This window comes from Phyllosticta citriasiana (genome assembly GCF_038021145.1).
Source record: "Phyllosticta citriasiana strain CBS 120426 chromosome Unknown IWZ02scaffold_3, whole genome shotgun sequence".
Lineage (NCBI taxonomy): Eukaryota > Fungi > Ascomycota > Dothideomycetes > Botryosphaeriales > Phyllostictaceae > Phyllosticta > Phyllosticta citriasiana.
In genome coordinates this window covers 2,129,962-2,145,759 of record NW_027117280.1, presented here as the reverse complement: position 1 = coordinate 2,145,759, position 15,798 = coordinate 2,129,962, and the positions used below count along the sequence as shown (strand labels likewise).

Below are 15,798 nucleotides of genomic sequence, written 5' to 3'. Positions count from 1 at the left end.
CAAAGGTTGCGGCAGACGACGGCTCCCGAAGCGCGACTATGGTAGTAAACGCAGGAAATTGGAGTGATCAGGCGGAACATGGGCTCGAAGAGATGTGTTTGCGTTCTGTAAGTGATTTGTCACCCGCTGGAAATTACCTAAACTAGCAAGGGGAAGTCGGCCAAACCGTCTGGCCATCTGCTCGCCCTCCCACTTTCATTCTACAGTACGATTCCTGACTTCATGCAAGCTGAGAAGATTCCTAGATACTTGATTGATCAAGACAAGCTCTTCACCACTCATCCGACCTCTTTGTGTGCGGAAGGTCAAGGTCATCTTTGTCGGACGGTGAGTTGTACTCCACCAGATACTCTTGGAAAGAATCCTCGAACCCTTCAATCATAACTGCACACATGTCAATCGTCATTGCTGTGTCCGCTTTCTCGCACTTGCGCCTCTCTTCGCACAACCGGTCACGATGCGAATCGAACTCGCCCAAAAGCTCTTCTTTGCGTTGCATTTTGACATTCACATTGTCGGGGCGGCGGTCGTCGTTGCTATCGTCGGAATCGTCACTTTCCTGGCTGCCGCTGTCAGATCTGGAGCTGTCCGAGCTTTTGTCTTTGAGGCTTGGGTTTTTGGAGCTGGAGCTGTCAGAGCTGGAGCTGTCGCTGTCGCTGTCATACTTGCCATCAGAATCCTCGAATTCACGCAGCTGGTCGGGAGAGCTCGAGAAAACAGTTTCGACCAGCTGCGCAAACATTGTTTGCCTCGAAATCTCTGAATCAGAAAGCACGACCTGCAATCCATCAGAATTTTCCCCTGTCTCCTCAGTAGAGACGCTCCTGTTGATACCGACAAATATAGAGGGGAAGTTCTTGTTGATGTTGTACATGAACTGAGTGAAGTCCAGACACTCGTAGACACGAAAAGGGGAGGACTGCTGTTCGCGTTGCTGTCCCAGTTTCCCGATTCTATAAATCGCTTGCAGTTGGCGAGGATCCCTGGTGCTCGACTGCAAGCAGACGACACCTGCACACAGTTGGTTTAGGTTGAGACCCTCGCCGGAGACGGAATAGGATCCTACATAAATTAAAATGTCTTGGTTGTTGCAGAATCCTTACAGGGTTTTGGCTTGGTCTTCATCGCTCAGGTGCGCGTAGTATGCCATAGCCTCGATTCCACACGCCTGAAGAAGAGTTTTCACAAGCAATCACGGCCAGGACCACGCCACCCAGATGATCGTTTTCCGCCGCAGCAGAAATCGCTTGGAGGCGCAGCCGTAGATCAGGTACTGCAGCTTGGGGCCTTCTTTGAGCACACGGGTGATGAGAGCTCCGGCCTTGAGGCCGGTGGGGTCGAAGCCCAGCAAAGTTGCTCCCTACCATGGATGTATTCCATGAGATGGACAATCCTTTGCTCTGGATCCATGCGCTTCAAAGTCTGGCGGATGGACTTGATTGAGCCGGAACCACCCCAACTGGCCATCTTGAAAAATGGAAACCACAGGCCCGCTTGGGACGCCTTGCGAATCACGTGTGGGATGAACTTAAGCTTTAGATTTCCAGTGTGTGAAATCAGGCTTAGCAGCAGCTCCCTTTTGCACACAGCCATGACGTCTTTAAGGGTCTTCTCCTGCTGAGCGCTGCCTTTGATATACACAATATCAGAATGAATGGGCAAGATATTCTCTCCAACTACGGTAATGTTGACTTTGGTGTCGTACCTCCTTGCGATAAGGCATCGGTCGAACGTCTTGCGGAGCATGTTGTCGTGCTGAACCGAGCCTCTTCCATTCATCTAATTCGAGAACGCCTGTTAGGTTGCCTGCACGGCACTGCCACATAGCTTCCAGGCTGTCCTCGGGAAAATCGAAGGGGTTGTCCTCCCTCTCGGTGAGCCCGAACTGCTCCCAGAGATCTTGTCGCTCCAAAAAGCTGGTCAGGCCGTAACCATAATGTGGCTAGTTCAGCACTGGCGTGCTGATGATAGTGACATTGGGGTGTCGTACCATGCGCCGCTTGATTTCCCATGCTTTCGTGCTTTTACCGCCCTTGACGTTGTGCGCCTCATCAAAGGCCATGAGCCAGAAGCTGTTCGAGAGATTTCCCGGCCATGCCTCTCACGAAACATATTCTGGCGTACCGAAAACATTTTTCGTTTTCGCAGTATGAGCCGTCAGAGTGACATGTGCCAAACTATGATGGACGGATTTAAGGACTCTTTCCAGGAATATCTTTACACGACTGTATCATCTAACGACTGCTCCCGAAGCGTGACTGCAGTAGCACACGACAGCTCCCAAGGCGCGGCAACTCTTCTGTCTCCGTCTGGTCTAGCCCTCGCCGTTTTCCTGGGCATTTATTACTTCATTGAGCATGCGATCAGGAGTAGAGGCCATATGAGCGTCTTCTTCGAGACGCGCGCGGCGCTTGAAAGTGCCCCCTGTTGTCTCTGGCCACGACTGACGCGATGTGAATTGGGGGAATCGCGTCTGAGTCAACATGCGGACAAGTAGTCTCCCTGGGCGTAGCTGCAGTGGCGGACGACGGACGACAGTTCCCTGGGCGCGACTGGAGGTGCTGAAAAATGCTCTGATGACGCGACTATGACGGCAGATGACAGCGCTTCAGTGGCAGCTGAAAAGTGGATTTGGAATGCGAAGGGACTATCTCCTACCCGGTTGCGACAGGAAGCGGCATTGATAACCACAGGAACACTCCGGATTCGGGATACAGGCTTTGCGAAGGTTGTTTTAGTTTAGAGTCTTTAGTATGAGATGTGCGTCGGTGATACACAGTCAGTTGCCACATAGGTGGGATACTCGTGCTTAGCAATGTGCTTTCCATGGTAAAGCGATGGTGATGATGAAAGATCAGCTGTGCGGCGCTCATGACCTCTTACGCTTGTGTAGGTTGGGCTTTGGCAGGGCTGGTGCTGGCCAGACGTCATTCTTTGTTGGATCTAACTAGATTGTGGCCTTTTTTTTTTTTTTTTTTTTTCACTCGTTGACTCAACTTTATCGCGACTATTATTTGGTGACCCTGAATGGGCTGCTTCAATAGCGGGTCGCATTTGCTTTGTAAGTTCCTGATAGTTATACGGTGCAGCACGCTACTACTAGTAGGGATGCTCTGTGTTATAGGTATACTCCTGGTTCTCGAAAAGCTTTGAGTAGTTTATTCTGTGCTGGGGTTTCTAGCACTAGGTGTGCGGCGTTGATTCAGAGTCTATTGGCACAAAGGTAGGAACAGTCGATTAATCTAATGACGAATGCTCGCCACTCATCTCTCGTCGACAAACCACAGCCGATGGCGACGGCCAGTGCAATGTTAATGTTCAGGTAGTCTTTCTTGTGGCATGTAAGGCACTCCGGTCCAGAAAGCCTCTTGCGCAGAACTTTCCAGTGTCCTGGATCTTTCTATTGCGCGGGTTCAATGTGGATGCATCCACCATTGGTAGAAATGTCACCCGGCAGTCGGTATTTCCTACGCACCCCGGACCCCTCATGACAAGCTGTAAGCCTGGCGCACTTATCTCACTACCCATTATCAGGGTCTTGACTGGGGGGGGGCGGGGGCGATCTGTGGTGCCGTACAGAATAGCGTCAAGTATCTGGAGTATCTGTTGCGAGCATCGAATGCTCCTTGTCAGACGTCAAATGCGACCGGGCTTTTGGCTCCAAGAGGCACAGCATGAGAGAGATACTCTTATCGCTAGAACTCCAGGTGGACTCTATCAGTACGTCTTCTTGGATCCGACTCTCAATCAATGGAGCATGGAAACTTAATGGCATGTCGTCAAGAAACCAGACCAGGGTCTCATTGGCGCTAACCGTGCATAGAAGGTTCCGGGGGCTAGACGACCAGGGATCGCTGGCGGTCAGGAATCTCGCGGCCCCACGCTAGCGAGGTGGCGGTGCTGCACGACCCACCAGTACAACGCTTCCAAAGCCATGCAATTGCTGGCGCCCATAGCGATTTTCGATGCGAAACTCGGACGTTTACCTCTCAAGGGTAAACAGGATATCAGAAAGAACGACACGAAAGACGACACGCAAATCGTTTGTGCCGCCAGCATTCAAAATGGGGCTCTGAGTTCTGGGGCTGTCTTTGGGAGCGTCGGCGACAACGCTCGACCAAATTACTCGAACCCTGCGGGCGCCAACGCCAACCCCGAGACATCCAGAGATAGCGTAGGCTGCACAGTCACTTTCTACAACTGCAAAGACTATGTTGTCGCGCTCTTCCTCAAGTTCTACGGTCCTTTGTTTCATTTTGAGATCTGCCTCTTGACGATCCACCACGACAACTCCGAGAGGCATGCCATGTGCCGCGCCAGCGGACCCAGGCGTAGAGCCCTTTCAACACTTCTTCACCTTGTTTTTTTTATTTCATTTTAATTTTTTTTTTTTTTTTTTCTTTTTGTCCTTTCTCGATCTGCCTCTCGACGACGCACCACGATAATGCCTGATCGACACCGGGTCAACTGCATAGGAGCGCCTCAAGGACTTCAAATTTCGTGTCAAGTAAGTACCTGGTCTGCTTTTACCTCGTGCTCTGCGAGGCTAGCACAACTTGACAGCCGTTTTCGTCTTTCTGGAAGCAATTTTTTCCAACGGACAGACTTCCTTCCCCAATCCTCGGATCTGTCATTTGACGATCCGTCTCGACAATGTACGCCAGCAGATCGTATGACAAACACAATTTGCCAAATACTCCAAAAAAAGAAAACATGAGTCGCTGTTTCCTTCCCCAAAGACGCTCATTGCCCTTTTGAGCGCGCCTACTTCCGTACTGGGCTCCAACACCCTTTGGTCGCAGCCTACTGACCCGGGATGTGCAGATAGGTGGTTTCTCTGGTCCTGTCGATAGTTTTCCTGACTACTTTTGACGAGCTTGACTGCAATCTGTCCGTTGCATTCGCACAGCTCTACCGTCGCCGTCGATCGCACACAACCTACTTTTTGGGGTTCAGCCGTCCCCGCATAGGCGTTTTCAGCCTGTACAAAACAGAGTCGGGCACTCTTCTCCCTTCTTCTTTGGATCTGCCGCCAGTCTCGAAGATCCCTACGCGACAATGCCCGTCTGACGCTGTCAGAGCCCGGGAGTGTCCGAGCGCGCAGTACGGGTTCAGCGCTCCCCAGGGAAAAAAAAATGTTACACTATTTTCCCTCCCTCTTTTCCCTTTCTCCTTTCCTTCCCTCTTTGGCATTTTCCGCGACAGGCGCTGAGTCAAGTTCTCTTTCCTCGTGTCTGCGCACCGGTTTTTGCCGGGCCTTAATCAATCAAATAAAATATGGCTTCCGGTACTAATTCATCAGCTAGCTTGTTAGTGACTACATCTTGTGCCGTGACCGTGGTTGCCTTCAACCTCAGATCTTCAGCTTACTTCTTTGTTTCAAACTGTGTAGCTCACGCATCGAAATTGCACAAGTCGCTCCTGTCTGCCGCTCGTGCTCCAAGGGCAGTCTACCGTTGAGAAAAATGACAAAGCATCCAAATCAGAAAACGTTGTGCGATGCTTACTTAGACACTGCAGCGCGGATACGGAGTAGCACCTTGGGTAACCACGACCAACAGAGCCTGTCAGAAGATTCGTCCTGTTTCTTGATTGGTTTATTTTTGCGGAGGAGGCATGTCCGGATGTTGGTAAGGTTTCTCCGCGGGAGCCATTGTTTGTCTTCTTTGCCAATGCCCTCATCTGTCTTCCCATCTCCCAACCGCACCGCCCTCCGCTTTTGGTACGATGCGTCTGTCCCATCCGCTGGAAAGGCCAAACCTTCGAAGCCACGAGAAGCGCTTTCGTGCTGTCTCACCTCCCGCTGGCGCTTTGATCCATGACTACTCACACTTCCGTCTCAGACAATTCTCCGCTCATGCTCAGCCACACTTCGAAACTACGCTGTCAAGCATGATGCATTTGGACTGCAGAGTGTTCATGCAGCTGCACCAGGCGCTGCTTTCGCTCGATTCTTGAATAGTCATAGAGTGCATTCGAAGTCAGAACGGCTGCACGCCTCTTCCGCGGCAAGGCCAACACACACTTGCGATGGCGCCGCTCTTCATGAGTAGGTTGATCACGCAATCCCTCGGCTGACGCGCAACAGCTGACCTTCTCAGACCTCCGAACAGCACCTCCGGATATCTACAAAAATTAAGTAAAAACGGCAGGCTGTCTGAGCGACCGAGCCGTCTCGGCCACGAAGCCTTCTTGCGCTTCTCCTCATCATCACTTTCAGAAAAAGTCCTCAACTCGAGGCGCTCCTCCACAAAGCCAAGCACGGGAACGAATTCTTTGGACCACAAGCTAGAGAAAGACGCTGAGAATGTGACAAGGCTAGCACCGAGTGAATTTTGGCGATCTCACCGCTTGGCGTCTACGTCTTCATAAGTCTGGGCTTTGATCTTGAGTTGGCGTCGCTCGAGAATATACGCGGGCTTCAGCAGTGTTTGAGAGGATGGATGGGGCATCGTCTTGCAGCGCTTTATCACCTCCCAGTAACGGCCGGGAAAACTCCCTCTGAGTTCGTAGATTGATTCCTCGATTTTAATCCATTCTAGATCCTCAAAATCGCTACCTAGGCCCCCACTGCGCCGCTTTCAATTCGTTCTAGCCAAAACTGCTACTGCGTACAGGGACCTAACACCTCGAACAGTTTTGACGAACATATGTTCCAAATATCTGGTTTCCACCCGAATGAGCTCTCTGACAAGTTTCCTGCCGATCGCTTCGAAAGTTCTCGACCAGGTACACATAATTCGAGGAGGGTCACAAGTTCAGTCCGCGGCAGAACAAGGAGTTTACCGAACTCCAAAACGAGTTGCGCGACGCCGCCGCTCTTGAGTATGACGTGTTAGCCACAACTGTCGCCGGATCTAGCGATCTATCGTTTCATGACAAGATCAAGCCTCTCCTGAGCTTCACTGATGAAGCCGCCTGTGCGACCGGCTCGTATATGTAGCCGGTTTTTAGTTTCTTACCCCCCGGCCCCAAAATCACGATGGGCGACTCCCGTAAACTCCCTCCTGTCGTCCACTATGAGAACACATTGCGCGCACTGCGGCGTCTGTCTTTCCAGACCCTCCTGCAGTTCCTCGGCGTTCCTTACATAGACTTGACGGAACAGCATCGCAGTGTGAAGGCAATCTCAAACCTTGTCTTTTACCTCGCGTACGAAAAGCGCCTGACAACCGATCCCAAGGTCGATCGTATACCCAAGGCTCGCGGCAGGACCATTTTTTCGACGCGGTAATAAAAGCATACTCGTGGCCATTAGACCGCTACCTGATTCTAATCGACGCGGTAATAAAAGCATACTCGTGGCCATTAGACCGCTACCTGATTCTAATCGACCCGCAATCCGCTGTTGAGTCGGCAGTCGAAGCGTCTGGCTCGACCTACAACATTTTCAACGTGCGCGTTGTCATCGACGCGGTCGTCAAACTCCTGGCCGGAGGCATCGATCCGGCCGCGATCACGATATTGACGCCCTATGTGGCGTATCTGTCTGCCTACGTCACAGCCCGCACCTTCGCCGTGGAGCAGCTCGACCGCAGGATCGCTGAGGTCAGCGTCGAGACCGTCGAGTGGGTGCCGAGCCGCGAGTTCTATCATGTCATTGTCGACTTTACCCGCACCAAAAGCAGCGGATTCCTGATTGAACGGAGCTACATGAACGTTGAATTGTCGCCTGGGGATAATAGTTGTGCTCAACAGCGGCAAGCTCATCAAGGCGCACAACTTCGACCGCACCCCTCTCGGCGATGGATTTTCATTCTTCGCCAAGCAGAAGCAGTCGGTCATTCCGCTCGAGAAGAATGGTGTGCAGAAGCTGTCAGTAATTAGCGACCTGGCTGAGCCATTGCTAGCACTGCAGCAAACAGCCTGGGCAGAGAGGATGGCATTGGCCATGACACAATCTTCAGGGAGAGATCCGCTTAAAATACATTCTTTGAACTGTTCTTGCGCATTTCGTTTTTATGCTATTCCGGAACCGTTTCTCCCTTCGAATTCATCCTTGTCGTATGTGGTTACAAAACCTCGGTAGCTCTATCGACCCTGGTAGCATCTCGCCCATAGTCATCTGTCAGTGTGGCTCAGATATCGGGGGAATGCTGCCTACAATGAAACCTTCGTCTAGGAGAGGAGGTGTATGTTGTGAGTGTTGACGACAATGTACTCATCAACGTCCGACTGGACGTCATCAAAGCCAGCTTACCGTTGGAGCCAACTCAGTCGACGGCCTCGATGGTTCGGCGGCGCTTTTGCGCGTACGCCAAATCCCGTGGGATTGAAAGGTCTTGAATGTTAACGATTATCATGCCCGAGTCCAAACGCATGCTCCTGAAGAGGCTGTACTCCTCCTCATTTTTCGCCGCGAATTCCAAGACGGCTTCGGGCTTCAACTTCTTCAAGTGGCGGAAGATGAAGGAGCGCTCAGCCGCGAATGTGAAGCAACGGAGGAAGTAGGTCCTCCAATTTTTCAACTGTTGCTCCATGTTCTTGCTGATGGCGTAGAGAGGATTGAAAATGACCGCCCACTCCACAACGTTCTTGACTGAGGCCCACATATCCATGGCATTCTTCATCGGGTTCTTCCGGTACTCCGCTGCCCGATGCCAAGACGCGGCTTGCGCTCCATTTCCACCAGGTTCGTCTCTGTACCTTGCAGGCGCTCGACGACGCTCTTCCACTTTTTCGGCGACGAAACCCAAGATCCTGGTCTGCCAGTTGGCCGTCGTGCTGCTCGAAGCGCGGGCGGCAAAAGTCATGCACGGGCTCCACATGTCAAATTGCTGCAGTAGCTTGATCTTATCCGCGGGGTCAACTTCATGGTTGACCGGGTAGATCATCGAGCGAACAATGGTGGCCTTCTCGTACGTCGTTTTTTCGAAGCTAAAGCTTATAAGGGAGATATATGATTGTGTTTTCTCGTAGGACACTTACGAGAGACCTCGGGACTGTTTGTGTTCTGCGAAACCACATAGCCCAAGAGGTCGTTAAGAACCCCAGACTGGCCTGCCAGCAAGATCTCGCGGTCACCAGCAAGGATGCCTGAGCCTTCTGCCTTGGGCTTAGTGTTAACGTCGTGGTCTTCGCGCTTGCTAAAAGATGTCCATTCAGGTTAGAGACTGCTGACGGCGCGGCAACAGTTTGCTCACCTCTTGAGTCTTCCCTTCATAGTCTTTTGGGCCGGCCGGGGGGCGACTGGGGAAGTGGAGTCCATGGTTGGCGAGACAGGTGACAGAGCAAGGTTTGAGGTCTTGTCGTGCTCTAACATTGCCAAGGCACCTGCACCACGCTATTAGAATTGAGAGGCTCGTTTCAAGATGGCTACGAATCTCGATGGGTCGACTCTCAGCGTAATCCGCGAGGCCTTTCGAAAATAATCACTAGGGTCTCGAAGAGCTCCATGAGAGATTTTGAAGACGTTATCCGGACGCCGTGAGGACGCCGTGAGGGGAACGCACAAGATCTACAAAGCCAACCAGCTCCGGGGCTTTCAAGCTAACTTTGAAGACTCCAGTCTGATCTGCATTTCCAGATCGCGCGCCATGCACGTCGACCGAAGCCATTTTCCTGGCGCAAATTGACTGCCATACTTTGCGCTTCAGCGGTCCGGCGCGAGGCCTGAGAGTGTGTCGCCTGCTTGTTGGGTGGCTCTTATCGTGCAATGGTGAACTGCCAGAAGAGCATTCGGTGACGGCTTGGGAGGGTGTATCCTCGACGCCAACACAGCGCAAACATGAAGCTCTCAAGCACCCACGCATGTTAGGAGCAGTAGGCATTCGACTTTCGAGTAGGCAGATGATTGGGAGAATGTCGACATGGTGAGGTAATGATACCGGAAGCATTTATTGCGCGCGAGCGTGCCACAAGTAACTTGTGGTCAACTCTAGAAACGGAAAATTGTGGTTTGAATTCTGCATCTACTTCCTGCGCAAGGGACTGAGGCCATTGCGGTGATGATGCGACTGAAGAGTGGTGGCTACTGTTCTGGATGCGTACCGGGTAATGAAAAGGACCGCCAGGTCTCAAGAATCGGCCCTGTCCATGGTCTCGATGGCGGGAGAATCAGAATTGGCGGTAGTCTTTCGACATTTCGCCCTGAAGCTGACCGCAGAGGTCACCGGCACGTCGCGTACGTCGGGCGTCTCCTACATGTAGTCCTCGAGGAGGAGTTTTCTCCAAAGGGTGTGTTCTGTCTCTCCAGCGAAAGGCTCGAGGACTTTTTTGTCTACATGGGCGAGGAAACGGTAGAGGTAGAACATCTCGGCGGCATGCATCCAGTTTCTGAAGCAGTAGTTGGCCCATTGCTTCAGAGTTTCTTTGGTCTCATCGCTTACGCCCGCTGGCATATTGAAAATGACGTCGAAGTCGACGCTTCGAACGGGGGACCACATCTGCGAGGTCACTCCAAACGGATCATTACGGAAGAGTGCTGACTAAATCGCTCTTCCTTTGACATGTTCGCGGGGTCCTTGCCGTCCTTACTACTCCGGTCACAGATCATCTTGACCCGATCCCTGACAGAGTTCAAGATGTTAGTCTGCCATTGCCTGACTGTGCGGGTCTGTTTTATGGCCAGTAAATCTCTGAGGGGATGGAGCAGCTTCACTGACTAAAGCAGTGTGACCGTGTCGTCGGGTGCGATCTCATGCCTCACAAAATAAGCCCGCACACGGAAGTCATTACGTCGCTGGTCCTCGGCTGCTCATTCACATTAGCGCAGTAAGAATTTGAAAGAAGACAACTCACTTACAAGGCTCTGCTTCCTTCTAATCCTTATGGGGCTTGTCCAAATTCTCGACCAATCCGTCCAGCAGATCAGATTGTCCGGCGAGCTTCACCTTGCGATCGTCTTCCAAGGAAGAAATGGAACGCTTGCATTTGGCTAATCGTGGTGATCCGGCGCTAAATGTCGATCATTCAAATTAGAGAGAAAGGTCAAAAATCGGGGGATATCTACTTACGCGATGGTTTGGCCTTTGTCGGTGGACATTCTGGGAGGAGTCACGGAAAACTTTGGATCGGTAGGCTTTCAAGTGGTCGAGCCCAAGATTTCAATCGGTTTGGACGTTGGGATGGTTGATTTGGACAGAGCGGTGAAACGAGGATGTTTGGACGTAGGCATAGGGTATTGATAGCCTGGTGACAGGCCTTGAGCTTGAGGGCTTGAGGTGGCAATGTTGTGTCAGCGTACTGCGTGAATGTATCCCGGCCGGATAGGTGTGGATGTTCTGCAATGATCTGGTGTCGGAGTGGCTGAAATTTCAGAGAAGGCTTTCAGAAATGTGTGCCTGTTGTTCTGTCTGCGAAGTCGACACGCAGGAAAGGTGCAACATGGAACTCGCTGACCACCAGTGACGTCAATACCACCCGAGACGAGGCGCACAGGCCTTCCAACCCTCATCAAGTTTGCTGGCGATCGAGCTGAGGACGTTGTGCCGGTGGCTCTGCACAGAGACGATGTAGCATCGACGGACTGTCGAAGAAATTAGGACACACACGGTCATGAGCTCTGTTGAGCTGGGGCTTGAGTGCTCCTATTATTGTTCAACAGGAGACCTGTGTGTACATACTTATGGATTCTCCTAGCTTTCGAAGTGCCTCTATCCCAACTTGTGCTCTACGAGAATGTTTGCGGTTAACATTCTGTCACGCGACAGCCGTTGTATCCAGGTCTGTCCCGCCATTTTAGGTGCCCGACGATATTTCTTCACGCCGGAGTTACATACAAATCGAAAATAGATAGGGGACAGGCGATAACTCAGCGTGGTCGAATGTCATGCGCAAGAGGTATTCGGGCCCGGAATGCGCGCAGGGAAACTTCTTCCCCTAACCACCAGCCATCCTTTTCAAGTTTTTTCCCAGACCCACCGCTGTCCCAGCAGTCTTCTTTGGCGTATATTCGTCATCTTTTGAGGGTCTAATACTGATATTAAGGTGAATAATGTGACAAGGAATCAGAATCGCCGTGCTTATGACAGCTCCTTTTTTCTGAGGTTTGGTCTTGCAGTTGCTGGTGCTGGCTAGACATTGTCCTCTGTTAGAGCAAACCAGATTGTAGCCTTCTTACCGTTTGTCGAGTGCACTCTGAATCTGCCATCTATTGATGTTTCACCAAGTACTGCTTTAGTGATGGGCCGCATGTTCCCGGCAAGCTCCCGTTAATCAGAAGACACAGCATGTTGCCACTGACAAGAATGCTCTGTGCAGCAGTTCGACTCCTGGTCTTGCAAGCATGTCATGCATTGCTTATTCTGGGGAGAGATCGAGGCCATGTTTTAGCAAGAGGATGAGCAGGTGCAGGTTTCAAAGGGGTTGGTGATGAGATGGGTTTATGTCAGATCTGAGCCGTGTTGCCAAAGCAGTTGGATCTCAAGACTTCTTGAGCACCGCACAAAATACGGAACTGTCTTCTAGTATGACATCGCACTAGAAGTGCCTCGACTTCGGCTATTAGCTCCACATTTGATCCTTTGAGTAAACGGTAGCAGTAGGCCAATGGTACAGCTCATGATTGCAGGTCGCAACGGACTCTTCTCGTCGCTGCTTCCCTCCGTACACAACCAACACACCACATTTTTTGCAGGTCAGCTTTCCATCAGCTTTCTCTCCACTTTAATCTCTCTCCACAACTTCATCTCTAGCAATTCACCACACTAACCGCCCAATTTTGGTAAGCTTCCCCTCTCAAACCTGGTCTCTCCGCCTCACAAACACCATTCAAAATCAACATCAATACTCCCGTCGCACGCCCCAATTCCAATACGGACCTCGATTTAAGCATCATGTCGCTCCAAGGTCCCGGCAAAGACCCCAACTTCAACAGGATTGCTGCACGTCACGACCTGCCTGACACCGAGCCGATGCGCCGAGACATTGCCTGGATGAGAAGGCCTACATTGAGACCAGGGAGCGCTTGAGGCGCGAAGCTGCTGTTGCTGCTGCTGCTGAGGGACAGGCTGCCAAGAGGGAGCAGTCAGGTGCGAGTCTAGAGAACTGCACCGAACCGTAAGCTCTTACTCTTCATCGAGTCTCTATGTGGCACTGATTGATGTAATTTGTAGCGCTGAAGCCGCCCACCCGCTTCGCCGCTCTGCGCGTGTTGTGGAGAAGGTGAGGAAACGTGGTGGAAAGAAGTAGGCGGGAGACGAGTTTCGGGAGGGCGTTTGAGAGAGATCGCCGGGCTCTCAAGTTGTTCGCTCAAGGTTATAGCTGGAATGAGGAATATAACGGAAGCAAATGCGTGTAGCAATCATTTTTGAGTATGACAGCGGAGTCGACTTCCCATTTTCCCGATTTTACTTTCAGGATACAATGGCGTTGTATGGATACAAGCCAGGTAAACTCATTGAGTTCCATTGTCCTGCAGCATGATCGACGCCTAATCTACACCAACGTCATGTCTTTAGAACCATAGGCTGTCGACTGCAGTTAGACCACAAGATTCTTGAGGACAACGTGCTCCATACCTTGCTTCTCGGCAATGTGAGAAAATCTCTAAAGGACACCAAATTCGGGCAGGGAATTTTTTTCAGGGTCATATAGCATAATGAACCCGGATTCCAGCCACCAATAGAGTTACCAGTGTGCTTCCAGCATACAAATGTCCCTCCTCCTCTACCAGAAGGAGAGGTCTGCATGCTCCCTGTACCGGCCGTCAAAAGGCAATGTGGCCGGGGCCGAGAAGCGGGTCACTCCACAGCAACAGGTTGCAAATCTCACGGCGCAGAACGCTAATAAGCACAAATTCGGATGAACGAGGCGATTTGGGCATGATTCTCTGCAGGCGGCGAGAGTGGATGAGCAAGGAGATGTCGAATCCCATCCGCTTGTGAGCGACGGGACCTGATTTGGACTACCTAACCGCAAAGTCGTAGACACCCAAACCCCAATCGCCCGCGTTGGACGTTTGATCGCGACTTGAACCCGTGAAGATGCCCAATACAACTTCCCAAATGAATTTCAAAGTCATGAAGCCTCCTAAGGCGCGACAGCACCACCTTTCTACTCCACCGATGTACTTAGAAAAGGCCATGTCCTGAAAGGCTCCTGATTACCTAGCGGATGAGGTTTTGAATGCTTCTTGTGTGTGTTCTGAAGAAAAAGTGTATGGCATTTGAATGCTCCTTGAGGCGGTCAATCGAGCATCGGCGACGAATAACGCCGGCCCGTGGGCCATCTCCTCGGCGGGGGGCAATGAACAGACAACCATTGTGGCTGCCTGAGACATCCGTAGAAGCGTCTGACTTGAAGAGCGCCCGATTGGTGTCAAAAATTGTTTCTTCACAGCAGATGTCCCAGAAGTTGAGCTGTCCGTGAAAACATTTGAGGAATTCCTTCGCATAATTCGCCATATTTTGAATGAATCGGCGGTTGTTAAACATCTTGCATGCGTGCTGGACGCAGCAATTGGGCATCCTGCCAGCAATGATGGAATGGTCTGTAGGAAGTTCTCGAAAGACTGACTGAGGCTTGATGCCCCGGAATTGGCCGTTCCGTCCTCGCAAATTCTCTGCAGCTTCACGTCTTCCGTAATACTGGGGAATTCCTGGGCGAATGAAACCAAGGCCGACCTCGTGACTGCCACAATGGAATATTAGCTTCTACTAGAGCTATTAATCGCAAAAGTGGACTTACAATTCACTGGGCTCCTCTTCCTCATCATTGTGAACCTCGGAGTCGGTATTGGTTGAGGCCTCAGAGCTGGTATCCGTCGCAGAGGTGTGATCGTCCTCTTCTAAAGTAGACTCCGGTGTGGAGTCGTCGATGTCGTCTTTGCCGTGTCTTTGTGCGAAGGGAACAGTGTCAGAACAGCTCCAGTAGGAGTGAAAAGCCATAATACTCACATTGGAGTGGGCGTCTTTGGGCGACTTTTCCGAGTTTGGCGACGTGGGTGCGTGACTTCTGAATTATCTTCACAGGATACGGACTCGGTGGTTCGCTACTTCCGTCGTATCGAGCAGGATGTTGAACATCCCAACATCAAGTCCCTCCCGCTCGCCGATAGTGCTGGCGCTATGGGCCAGCGCGAAGACCTGGAGCCGTCCAAGGGCCCATTTGAGTCCCAGGCCGAACAATTCGACTGGGCGACCGACTTTGCCGACAATGAAGACAACTTCTTCTAGAGCGAGGTGGACGCTTGCAGGAGTATTTGGGTTGGTGCTGAGATTTTTCTGAGTTTTCTCTTCGGCGAATAGCTCCGGGTTTTTTGCGTCTTGGCTCCCGTCTCTTTTCTTCTTGGATTTCATGATTTTTTGAAGCATGGGCGGATGGTTTTTCCCCCTCCAAGGTAAAGCTGAGGGAGGTTTTTTGTTTTCTTCCATAGCTAAAAATTCGCTAAGCACTCTGCTCTAGCCAAATGCTATCCAAGTCTGATAGCGTCAAGTAATTGTAGTAGCTTTCTTGGAATGTCATATGTTGCTGATGACGTCAATTTACCAATGCAACGTGACTGCTTTCTCACAACGCCATGAAAACGTCGCCCAACGCCGATGAAACCTAGCGACACTGAATGAGCCAGCCCATCAACGTTGACGATGACGTGATTGTCAGCATCCAAAGGGCTTACCGCAATGTTGCTGCCAGAACCTGAAGAATAGACAAATCGTGCAGGTCTTACACCGCCGGGGACCCAACCCTCATGGACCGTGTGCACAAATTTCTCTTTCTAGGACGTCCCCATGTACGAGTTTTTTTTTTTTTTTTTTTCTTTCTTTTTTTCCTTTGTATGAGGCCCTGGAAATTGTGGCTTGAAACTGGGTCGTGCCTCGTGACCTGGAAAACAGTGTCTCTTGGCGTGATCCAGAA

At 51.3% G+C, this 15,798-nt stretch overlaps 4 protein-coding genes across 4 annotated transcripts; 1 reads left to right on the top strand and 3 right to left on the bottom strand.

Moving 5' to 3' along the window:
* Positions 1–271: 271 nt before the first annotated feature.
* Positions 272–2,062, bottom strand: IWZ02DRAFT_431092 (uncharacterized protein; the record flags this gene model as incomplete). The annotated part of the gene is made up of 6 exons (XM_066766132.1): positions 272–994; positions 1,020–1,062; positions 1,104–1,168; positions 1,303–1,668; positions 1,706–1,942; positions 1,991–2,062. 6 exons carry the CDS (start codon positions 2,060–2,062, stop codon positions 272–274), a joined length of 1,506 nt encoding a protein of 501 aa, XP_066625591.1.
* Positions 2,063–6,982: 4,920 nt separating this feature from the next.
* IWZ02DRAFT_480092 (uncharacterized protein) lies at positions 6,983–7,939 on the top strand (the record flags this gene model as incomplete). The annotated part of the gene is made up of 3 exons (XM_066769103.1): positions 6,983–7,230; positions 7,259–7,284; positions 7,313–7,939. 3 exons carry the CDS (start codon positions 6,983–6,985, stop codon positions 7,825–7,827), a joined length of 789 nt encoding a protein of 262 aa, XP_066625590.1. The 3' UTR covers positions 7,828–7,939.
* A 274-nt stretch (positions 7,940–8,213) lies between these two features.
* Positions 8,214–9,557, bottom strand: IWZ02DRAFT_431088 (uncharacterized protein; the record flags this gene model as incomplete). Its single annotated transcript, XM_066766131.1, has 4 exons — positions 8,214–8,809; positions 8,929–9,086; positions 9,144–9,283; positions 9,453–9,557. 4 exons carry the CDS (start codon positions 9,555–9,557, stop codon positions 8,214–8,216), a joined length of 999 nt encoding a protein of 332 aa, XP_066625589.1.
* A 4,385-nt stretch (positions 9,558–13,942) lies between these two features.
* IWZ02DRAFT_515078 (uncharacterized protein) lies at positions 13,943–15,314 on the bottom strand (the record flags this gene model as incomplete). The annotated part of the gene is made up of 3 exons (XM_066770633.1): positions 13,943–14,571; positions 14,629–14,861; positions 14,922–15,314. The coding sequence occupies 3 exons, from the start codon at positions 15,312–15,314 to the stop codon at positions 14,049–14,051; spliced, it is 1,149 nt and encodes a 382-aa protein (XP_066625588.1). The 3' UTR covers positions 13,943–14,048.
* Positions 15,315–15,798: the final 484 nt, after the last annotated feature.